The sequence below is a fragment of the Ictalurus punctatus genome, chromosome 14 (genome assembly GCF_001660625.3).
Source record: "Ictalurus punctatus breed USDA103 chromosome 14, Coco_2.0, whole genome shotgun sequence".
Lineage (NCBI taxonomy): Eukaryota > Metazoa > Chordata > Actinopteri > Siluriformes > Ictaluridae > Ictalurus > Ictalurus punctatus.
The window spans coordinates 21,204,215-21,216,287 of record NC_030429.2 but is presented as its reverse complement, the minus strand read 5'-3'; the positions used below and the strand labels follow the sequence as shown (position 1 = coordinate 21,216,287).

The window sequence follows — 12,073 nt, the reverse complement described above, 5'->3', positions numbered from 1 at the left end:
AAATAGGACATAGGGTCACCCTAACAAAAGCATTTCAGAGAATAATTTGTGTTCATTTCTACCAAATTAACTTTGCACAAAATGTGTTTGTGCATGCACCAGGAGGATGCTCACATGAGTCACAACTGGCATGAGGAGAGAACCAGAACTATAATCAAGCAGCTGTCTATATTGTGTTATGTCAAAAGATTCATTTCTTTGGTTTTAAATGGAAAAAATTTTTTTAATCTTGATAGTATTCCTTTTTTTTTTTTTTTTTTTTTTTTTTTTTTACAAAATGTACCTGTATTCTGATTACTTTGTTTTTTGATGTAACTGTACTGGGATTACAGTTACTAGTTTTTGTATCCTGATATCATAATACCGTTACTTGCATTCCGTTACTCCCCAAACCAGAGTATGGTATAGTATAGTATAGTACTTTACATTACAGTATAGTATAGTATAGTATAGTATAGAACAGTATAGAACTGTATAGTATAGCATAGTATAGTATAGTACAGTACAGTATAGTATAGTATAGAACAATATAGAACTGTATAGTATAGCATAGTATAGTATAGTATAGTATAGTACGGTACAGTATAGTATAGAACAATATAGAACTGTATAGTATAGTATAGTATAGTACAGTACAGTATAGTATAGTATAGTACCGTATAGAACTGTATAGTATAGCATAGTATAGTATAGTGAGGTATGGTGTGGCATAGTGTATTATGGTATGGTATGGTGTATTATTGTGTAGTGTAGTATGGTGTGGTATGCCTTGGTATAGTACAGTACAGTACAGTGTAGCATAGTATAGTATAGTATAGTTCAGTATAGCATAGTATGGCATGGTATGCCATAGTATTGTACAGTATAGTATAGCAGAGTGTAGTATAGTATAGCACAGTATGATATGGTATACCCTCTCTCTCTCTCTCTCTCTCTCTCTCTCTCTCTCTCTCTCCACGTGCTCCAGCATCACTGCTCAGAGTCACACGGTGTTCTCTCTCCACGGTATTTGGACCTCCTTTGGGCTTTATAACGGTAATTATACCTTTTGTTTGTTATTATACCTTTTAATAGTACAGAGTAACGTGGCTTTAGTAAAATTATGAAATTAAGATTTTTAACATCATCTAAAGAATCAGAACTAATTGACTAATTGCGCATGTTCGCTTTTGTTGGTACGGACACAGGTAGACATTTCACCACTCTTTTATAGGCGTACCTTTCTTGCCAAGACGATTATCTCTGCAAAAACAATATTTCATGTTTCAGTGACATTATTAATTGTATCTTTGCCACAGTTTGTTAAATTGAATTTTACATTATAAGTCTTATATATATATATATATATATATATATATATATATATATATATATATATATATATATATATATATATATATATATATATCAGTATTGCATCCTTGCTAACGGATGTAAGATAAGTATGTTAATGCCCACTGACTTCATACAACTGCCAACCTCTTTAAAATCCTCTTTCATACCCTTTAAACAGCTTTTGGATCCTCTTAGTTGCAATATCCCACCCTCCCTTTCATTCTTGACATATTGTAACACTGCCAGATGTCATACATTGACGTCCTCAGATCCAGTCTTGCATCCTAGAGGATCCTGAAAACACTGTGAGTTCTTGCTTTTTGTTCTTATCAAATTATTATTTCCTTCTTTTGCCTTTCCTATTATGTCATTATACACCCACATTTCATTTTTTATGTCTTTGGGATTTCATGTGTCAATAAACTGTCACACATGTTACTGTTTTTTCCACCCAGAAACTATATGTTACTGTACTCAGGTGTGTTTTAAATACGAATGAATGAATGAATGAATGAATGCCTTTTTATTGTCACTATACACATGTACAATGAAATTAAGAGCCACTCCTTTTTGTTCCGTGCAAACATATACATTCAATACACAAGAAGAATAAACAGATAATACACAGATAAATAAATAAGATAAATAAACAAAATAAATAAACAAGATATACAATATATGCAAGATATATGCACGATAGATAGATATTAGGGTGGATGGCGGAGGTACTATGAAATGCACAGTTGAGACAATATATACATATGCTGTGGACTCAGTACATGTGTTTGTTTATCATGGTAATAGCTTTTGGGAAGAAACTATTCTTAAATCTACTAGTCCTTGTTTTGATGCACCTGTAACGTCTCCCTGAGGGCAACAGATTGAACAGATCAAAGCCAGGGTGAGAACTGTCCTTAATGATAGTTTTTCCTCTGCTGAGGCAATGGGAAGTATAAATATCCATCAGGGAGGGGAGAGGGCAGCCAATGATCTTCTGTGCTGCTCTTACTACCCTCTGAAGCCTCTCCCTGTCTGCTGCGGTGCAGCTACCATACCACACAGTGATACAGTATGTCAGCAAGCTCTCGACGGACGAGCGGTAGAAGATCAGCAGCAGATTTAGTTTATATACATTATTATTATATTATAATACTATATTATATATATACTATATTATTATATTATAGTTTATATCTGTACAGTTTTAGTTTTTTGCATTCATCATGTAACTTGTGATATGCAGTCTATGGCATTCTATCAGTATGTTTATGGGTCTTAAACAGAAAATAACAGCTGTGTATTAGTAATGAATAATCATCAAGCTTAATGCGCAATCCCTAGAAAATCTGAACACTCAATTCTACAAACTCTAACCCACTTTCAGCTAGCTTTAATGGTGAAGACTAGCATTTTAATTTCCTTTAAGGTTGTAATCCTTAAGTATTTGTTTTTATTTAGTCGAACCAACTGAACAATTCTAGTGAGTTTGCTGTATTCTGTGGCTGCTCTCCTGTGACACAATTTATATTAAAAATAACATAAGGTGAAGTTTTATTTTGTGTTGTGGGTGTGTTGGGTTAGGGATAGTATAAAGGTTTTAAAATAACATTAATGATCATTTCAATACACTGTGGATGTTGTTTGTTTTGTGGAGATAACTGTCATGGCAAGAATAGAAAGGCTATACAATTCTAAAAACAAAGTAGGAGCACCTACCGTCTGTACGACGGCGTCACACTTTAATTTGTTTCATCACACCAACTTTAAGTTGATGTGAAATGCGCTCGACAGAACGATCTGTGTTCATCCATGAACTCAGTTAGGACATCTGTTACGTCTTGAACCGTTTCAAATCCACCTGTTCTGGGTTTCTGCATCTCTGGTTCACCTAGTTGTCTAAGTGAATTTGGAGGACTGAGAAACTCAATCCAGATGAGGACAGTAGATGTTTGGTGGAGTCTGTCAACACATCTGCTGTCCTGCTTGACAGGGGCATGAGTGGACACAAGGCTCCTGTTTCCATCCTCTTAAACTACAAAGACTGGTTTTCAGAGGCCAAATGTCCAGCCGCTGTTCATCATGCAAAGATTGATGGTTGCCTTGAGGAAAGACTGACCTTGTAAATTAGGCTGCTTGACTCGCATTTCCTTTTTTTGTTTCTAGACTGACTGCTGTGGTCTGTTAAATAGATAAGAAATAGCCATTAGATAAGTGCCAGGAAAAAAAAATCAGGGCAGACAATACTTTTCTATGATGCCTAACAAGCACCACTTTGGTTTACTTTAAAAAAAAAAAAAAAAAAATATATATATATATATATATATATATAGATAGATAGATAGATAGATAGATATTTTGTTGCAAATATTACATCTCTGTTCATGACAGATTTATATAGTATTACTGACTCTAACTATTTCACACGTTCTTAATTCTGTTACAAATGCAGAGCACCTGAGGGGATCTCACTTCGACTGACAAGTCATATGAACACCTCAGATATTTTATCTCCATGTGATGTGTGGTCCAGTAACCACTGTTAATCATGCTCATTCAATATGCAGAACAGAATGTCACTATATGCGATTTCATGCTCCTTGGTTAAATGACCTGCTATCTAGATTCATTTTCCAGTTTCATTATATTAATAAGTAATATAATAAGTAGCAAAAGCCTGAAGTTTATACTCAAAGATTGTTAAATTGACATCAGATAAAAGTGCTTGTTCACCTTACTTAAAAAAAAAAAAAAACACCCCAGCAATGGTTGCAAAGTTTATTTACAACAGCTAAATACAGTGGATATAAAAGTCTACACACCCCTGTTAAAATGGCAGGTTTTTGTAATGAAAAAAAAAAAAATGAAACCAAGATATGTCTTGTCAGAACTTTTTCCACCCTCAATGTGAAATTACACATATAAAAATTAAACGAAAAACAATCAGAAACAATGACCTGTTTGCATAAGTGTGCGCACCCTTTTATAATTGAGGGTGTGGCAGTATCCAGAATGAATCAATGACATTCAATCTCATCTTCAAAAGTAATTATCATATAAGTGCAACTAAATCACCCCAAACCATGTGGCAAAATGTGTTATGGTCTGATGAAACCAATTCCAAAATATATAATAAGTCCATAATCCAAAAGGTTTGTTTGGTGCAAAAAAGCACATCGCAGAAGAACACCATACCCACGGTGAAACATGGTGGTGGCAGCATCTGGCATCTTAAGCTAGAACTGGGTTTTTTATCAAGCGGCAGGGAATCATGAATAATTAAAAGTATGTGCTGATGTTAGTGCAAAAACATTCAGGTGTATGCTAGTAAGCTTAAGATGAAAATGAATTTCACCTTTCAGCATGACAATGACCCAAAGCATACACCCAAATCAACAAAGGAACGGTTAAACCAAAAGAACGTGCCATTTTAAAAGGGGTATGTAGACTTTTTATATCCATTATAGTTATGGCAAATTTAAATGTTCCTCATGCTTGACCTTTCCCCAATAATAAGGCAGTAAAATAAATCATTACATTGTTTATAAAATAACTGTTTAAAACTCTGTATATAACCATAGACACTGATTTACCTTAAAATCACAGTAGAAAGTGACAGACTCCTTACATGACATAAAAATTGCTCGTGTGGAAGCATTACACTAATGCCATCCCATTTCATTTTTGCCTTTGAATGAAGGGAAAAAGCAGTGTAGGCTTGAAGCACCGGAGGCTACAGAAAAGTCAACTCAAATATTAGCAGGATTCACTTATATAGATTTTAGTTAGCTGTTTAGTTAGAGTTGCCTCAAGAGTAGGAAAGAGTGCCTAGAGAACTTACCAGAGAATATTGTAGACACAATAGGTCTCATTTATGAATCTTTTTTCTAGAGTTGTGTGTAAATGTATCAAATTTCACATCAAACTAAAAATTCCTGCAAATTCAAAAAAGATTTGGTAGTGTGTCTATTTGTTGATAAATGCCAGTCACCTGTAAAATACCAAGAACGCTTGAATCTTCATAAAAGACAAGATGACAGCTACTGAAAGAGCATCACATCTTCCAACAATGTAGCTCAGCCACTGCAGTGCGTCGGCTACCATAGACACACTAACACTTTCCCCTTTTATACAGCCTCTTAGCGTTTTTGTTCTTTTTTTATTTTTATTTTATAGCTATTGCGTATTTCTTGAACAATTTTAAATATGTTTGCTGTTTATAATTGTTTTGCACTCTATCAGTTCAGCTTGTAATAGGCTACTGCTAGTGGTTATTGTAAAAATTGTTGTATGTGCACATAACATTCTCACAGAAGCAGCTATTTCTTACGCTTCAAAGATGGCTTTAAAGGTTTGTTACATGAGCATATTTTTTTTTATAGAATCAGTAAACAATACTCCCATTGTTTCAGCAACTTAACCTTTTTATCTAGTTCAATTAGTGGAAAATTAGACATTGTCCTGATGTGATGTGAATAGAACTGTCTTTTTCTGAACTGACATTTTTGCAGTCAATCATAATACTAATTTTGAGTTTTCTGCCAGGATATGAGTTGCCTATATACAGTATTTTCTACAAAGCTTTAACAGCTTTAAACTAATAGGTTTAAACTAATGGAAATTTTAAGGCAGGAGTTTCCTGATGTTTGTCTGAGACACGTAATAAAATCTACTGTAGAATTGATGTTTTTGGAAGTTTTAGCTTTCCTATAATCATAACAAGTGATTTCTTGAAATAAATGGTGAACTGCACATTAAATTCCATCACTAATTTTAACCTGAAGTCATTTTCTATTTCTACTTTCACAGGTGTGGAGAATTGAGTAACACTTCCAGTGTGGTCATCGATGAACTCTGGTGGTCACATTATCATCAACTCCTCCTCTTTTGCTTGAACCCCAAACCTTCCTTTCTCCCAAAAGTCATGGAAGAGGGTCAGGGGCGTCCCGTTCGTCTCCTGTGCCGCACACAAAATTTCGACTGGTCTGGGAACAGCGACACTGTTGTAACCAAAATCGACACTCCAAACGGGCACACTCTGATAAGCCTGAACTCCGAGCGCAGTGTAGAAGAAGCTCCAGAAGCCATGCTGGAGGCAGCAGTAGACAGCCCAGGCTGCTCTCCTGTTTCAGTGGAACAGAAGCCCTTGGTGAATAATGGATCAGGCGTACTAGATGGAAACACAAAAGAGTTAACGGTGCACAGAGAAGACAGGGAGCCATGCTCCTGCTCCTCTCCCTCACCTTCTAGCAGCCCCACTCCCCCTCACTTCAAACGCAATCCCTACCGCACCAAGACTAGCATGCAGGGTGATGTCTACAATTTCCTAGAGAGACCTGCAGGCCTGAAATGCTTCCTCTATCACTTCCTGGTGTGAGTAGATTTGCTCTGTGATTTTAGGTAGATTATGAACAAGTATGATTGTATATCAATTCAGCTTTGGGTATGTTGATTTTGGGTCAGTTGATTTTTCATAGTTTGGCATTTGATTGATTTAATTGAATAGATAGCATGGACCAAAGCTGTTCTCCGAAGCTATTAGGGGTTTCCTGATGGAATCTGGTAACAAGATCTTTAATTGTAAGTGTCTGCTTTATAATTTAGTATATTTTATAATGGGAACTTTCAATCTGTAAATATTGTATAAACACATGTCAGAGTGCATCATGGTAATCCCTTTTCTGATTGGCTGGAAGAACAATTAAATCAGGACTGCTAAAAGTCACATGACCAGAAGTCATCTAATGGACATTTTTAGACATGAAATGCAAGTCCATTTAATTTTTTTTTTTTTGCAAATATTCATTTACAAGTACAAATTCTCTTATGTTTAAGGTTATGGACACAGAATTTTTTTTTTTTTATAGTTTAGTCATAATGTTATTTCCACAGATCAGGGGTGTCATTTATCAATCGTGTGTACGTGTTGATATGTGCATACAGTACATTGTATGTTTAGTATGTGATTTATTATTGTCTTCTTGTGTGTGAGGATGTGTATATTTATGGACACTTCTGACAGTGCGTATGCAGGGTAAGACCGCGCTTAAGGAGTGCCGTTTTAAATGACAGGGAACCCTGATAGTTATCTGGTTCGATACCGTGGTGGGTGTGAGGTAATTAAGGTGTACACAGGTGTGCGCTCATTCATTAAATTACCCACTCCTTCCCTAAGACTCTTTTCTCTGCTCACACCAACACTTGATGTATTGAATTGAATAATAACAACACGACATATTGTTACACCCCTAGTAGCTAGCATTCTACTTCACCTTTCCTAATTTCCGGTGCAGTGAATATCACCTGGGTAACCTTTGCCATAATGTTATGAGGAGCTATCCTCCCCTTAGGACAGACTGCAAAGGTGTTCGGAAAAGACTGAAACCATGCCACTGGGACGGGTCATGTTAACCCTGTAGAACCTCGGGCATGTGCATCCAGGAAACAGCAGTGCCTCTAAGTAATGCCCATGAACAAAAAAGTATGTATTCAAGCAAATATAAACAAATATATGTATAAAAGAACCAAATTTTTAGGGAAGAAATTTTTCTGACATTATTTTAAAACTAAATGTGGAAAGGTTATATACAAATAAATCATTTTCTAGATATAAAAGCTGCATAAAATGTTCTCATGCAAATTGCATTTGGTGTTATAAAAGACATTGCCATTGGCTGAGAATATTTCATGCAACAAGTAGCAATCATCAGTCCCTCCAGGGTCACAGAAATGAACGCAAAATCAAGGTAGAACTTGTATGTTTATTTACTAACAGCAAATCAGTTTACAATGTGATTTTTTTTTAGACAATATCTAATCATGTCACCCAAATACACTACTTGGTACAGCAGAATTTTTGCCAGATGTTAAATCCTGATTATAATTTTCACACAGAAAAGGTTTCTGCTTTCTCTCTACAGAGCTCATTATCAATGAACTCCAGACTGAACACAATATTGGGCCACAGTATTAAACTCACTCACTTTCAGTAACCTCTATATCCTGATCAGTGTCATGGGGGATCTGGAAACCATTACGGGAACACTTGGGACGCCAGTCTAGGGGACCATGCACACACACACACATTCACGCACATTCACACCTAGGAGCAATTTATCTGAGCCAATCCACTTACTGGCATGTTTTTGGGAGGTGGAGGAAACAAAAAAAACATGGAAGAAACCCTGATGTGCACAGGGAGAACATGCACAGAAACTCCACATGGAGAGTAATCTGAGCTCAGGATCGAGCCCAGGACCCTGGAACAATGCAACAATGCTACCCACTGCACCACCATGCCACCCCACAGTATTATATTTATTGAAAACTGATTGCAAATACATTAATTTTTTTAAAGAAACACAGTCCTGTTTAATAAAAAGATATTATTAGCAGGAAAATTTATTATGAGAGTCTTTTGTTAATACCCTTTATCATCGACCCAATGTTCGCTGTAGCCTACAAATACACAAGCTTATCTTTGCATAATTTTTACCTTGTCTTTCACAGATAAACACAGATCAGCCATAACCACTGACAGGTGAAGTGAATAACATTGATTATCTCGTTACAATAGCACCTGTTAAGGCATGGGATATATTAGGCAGCAAGTGAACAGTCAGTTCTTGAAGTTGATGTGTTGAAAGCAGGAAAAATGGGCACGTGTAAGGACCTGAGAGACTTTGACTTGGGCCAAACTGTAATGACTAGACAACTGGGTCAGCGTATCTCCAAAAACGAAGGTCTTGTGAGGTGTTCCTAGTGTCCAGTGGTTAATACCAACCAAAAGTGGTCCAAGGAAGTACTACCAGTGAACCGGTGACAGGGTCCTCGGTACCCAAAACTTAATGATGCGCGTGGAGAGTGAAGGATAGTCCGGCTGGTCCGATTCCACAGAAGAGTTCCTGTAGCACAAATTATTTAAAAAAAGGTAATGCTGGCTAAGGTGTCGACTTGGCCTCCAAATTCCCCAGATCTCAATCCGATCGAGTATCTGTGGGATGTGCTGGACAAACCAGTTTGGTAATGGTGAACAGTAAAGAAGAAGAAAACTGTAGGAAAAAAAGGATCCTTTATGACTAGGTTTTCTGTGGTTGAGCATGACATGGCTCAGTTATGGAAAGTAAGAAACCTTGTGCTCTGCATGCGTACACATTTGCGTGATATGGGTGTCTGATAAGCTTCCGTCTTTGTAACTGAACCTCCACTATGGCAGCACGTTCAGTAGAACCTGATATCAACCTGTTACAAAATTAAACTCCTTTAATTGACAATCTACAGTGTTTGTTTAACTAACCTACTTACTTGTCGATGGTTATCAGTTCCAAGCCCTTGTTCTTTGCTCTCGCTCTGGTTGCCAGGTCTAAAGTGTGTCTATGAGGACGTCAGGGCATCAGCCTGGACAGCATAATGACCTGTCTGTTTGTTTGGATGGCCAGTGATTATGCACTATTGTGTCGAATGACAAGGCATTAATACTCTGTTTAGAGTGAAAACACTCTTTTACACAATCAATTCAAGATCACTAACAGAAACTAAATATTTCTTTCATTTTTCTTCTTCTTCTTTTTAGATAACTGCATGGCTGAACTGTCTTATTCCATTTATACCACTGCAATTTGAAAACAACTGTTTATAGTTACATTTACTGTTGCGGAACGTCTGCAAGTTAGTCTGCTAACTCTGCAAGACAAGTTAGATCCTGTTACCACTTACATTATAGCAGCAATAAACATTTGCTTATGTGCCTTTCCTGTATTAAATTGATGTGACAAAATCAATTTGTCTTACGATGCTACAGAGAAACTAGAAAGTCCTCTGCCCTGAAAACTCCTGAAAACTTACAAAGCACGGACACCTGAGACTTTCTCCGTAAATGTTACATTAATATCTACTAACAGAAAACCTAACTATCCATCCATTTTCCATACTGCTTATCCTAGACAGGGTTGCATGGGAGCCTGAAGCCTTACCCAGGGAACTCTGGGCACAAGATGGGGGACAATCTGGGTGGGGTGCCAACCCCATCACAGGGCACACTCACACATACATTCACACATTACGGAGAACTTGGAAACATTCCTACATTCCTACAATCAGCCTTCAGCAGATGTCTGTTCACTGGGGAGGAAGTCAGGGTACCCAGAGGAAGCCCCAGATGCACAGGGAAAACATGCAAGCTCTGCTCACACAGGGAAGTAGCAGGGTTCAAACCCCTGACCTTGGTGGTGCAAGGCAAATGTGCTAACCACTAAGCCAACAGGAAACCTAACCATATCAATGATCAAATTTGCTAAACCACATATCTTTTTATTATTTAGATTATGCCTTAGATTATGTTTTAGCCTTAGATTATTTGGAGCGTCCTCCATACAACTCTCTGTGTTTGAGTTATAGAGAATTAATCCATACCTTCTGATTTGAGAATTCAACCCTGCTGTGGTATAAAAGAGAAAAAATTGACCTTTTGCTGAACAATACAAAGACCAACAATAAAACTATACTTTAAAAATGAAGTAAGCAGATTACAATATGAAGGAAAAATAAACAAACACATTTACCACACTCAGAAATATTATTTTATTTGTTTCACTATTAATATCTGAACATAGTAAGGAAGAAACATCGGTTAAACTGTTGAAAAAAAAATTGAAGGTTGTATTGATCCTGCTGGACCCCCCAAAAAAAGAAGAAAAAAAGTCCTGCTTTGTTTCTTGGCTGCAAGACTGATGGACCTTCTAATGTCCTTTCACTGACCACTTCTGTTGTGTCCTTGAGCGAGACACTTAGCTTTAAGCGCAGGTTCACAGTGACCTGATTAGAGATAAATAAAGCTGAAAAAGTCCTTTCTTTCCAGTCCCCTTTTTCTTCCAGACATACACAGTGAATATTCTGCTGTGTCATCAGGATGGTTATGGCGCAGCCTGAGGCAACCGATGTTGACGATGCAGGATAAACCACCAGCTGTTTTGTTTTAATCAGATCTCTACAGTTTTTACTAGGATTTAGGATTATTTTTCTCAAATGTAGAATTTCTGCATGATGTCTGGCTGAGATATATTTCGTTTAATCAGAATGAGATGTGTATGTGGTGCACAAAGTAACTTAGTATACACTATATGGCTAAAAGGATGTGGACACCTGACCATCACAGGACATGTGGCTCTTCCCCAAACTGCTGACACAAAGTTGAAGCACACAATTATCTAGAATGTCTTTATATGCTGTAGGATTATAATTTCCCTTCACTGGAACTAAGAGGCCCAAACCTGTTCCAGCATGACAATGCCTCTGTGCACAAAGCAAACTCCATTAAGACATGGTTTGCCAAAGATGGCATGGAAGAACTGAAGTGTCATGCACAGAGCACCTGAACACTTTTGGGAACCTGGTTCTCCTCGCCTGACATCAGTACCGGACTTCAATAATGCTGTTGTAGCTGTATGGGCACAAATCCCCACAGCCCAGCCACGCTCCAAAATCTAGTGGAAAGCCTTCCCAGAAGAATGGAGGTTATTATAACAGCAAATGAGGGAATAAATCTGGAATGGGATGTTCAACAAACAGATATGCGTGTGATGGTCAGGGGTGCATATATGATCGTCCATATAGTGTAGAAAAGCTGCATGCAATTAATGTTAGAAAATGTGCAAAAAGCTAGTGATTGGAAGAAACCTTAGATTAATTTGACTTCAAATGTAGCTCTTCAGGGTAAACATCAGGGACAGTTCAGAAGAATGTC

General features: G+C 37.1%; 1 protein-coding gene across 1 annotated transcript in view; it reads left to right on the top strand.

The window, feature by feature from the left end:
- Nucleotides 1-6,256: 6,256 nt before the first annotated feature.
- kcnq1.2 (potassium voltage-gated channel, KQT-like subfamily, member 1.2) overlaps nt 6,257-12,073 on the top strand; it is a 121,771-nt gene continuing 115,954 nt past the window's right edge. Inside the window, exon 1 of the mRNA XM_053685937.1 lies at nt 6,257-6,705. Within this exon, the coding sequence (XP_053541912.1) occupies nt 6,257-6,705 (449 nt within the window). The remainder of the gene's footprint in view (nt 6,706-12,073) is intronic.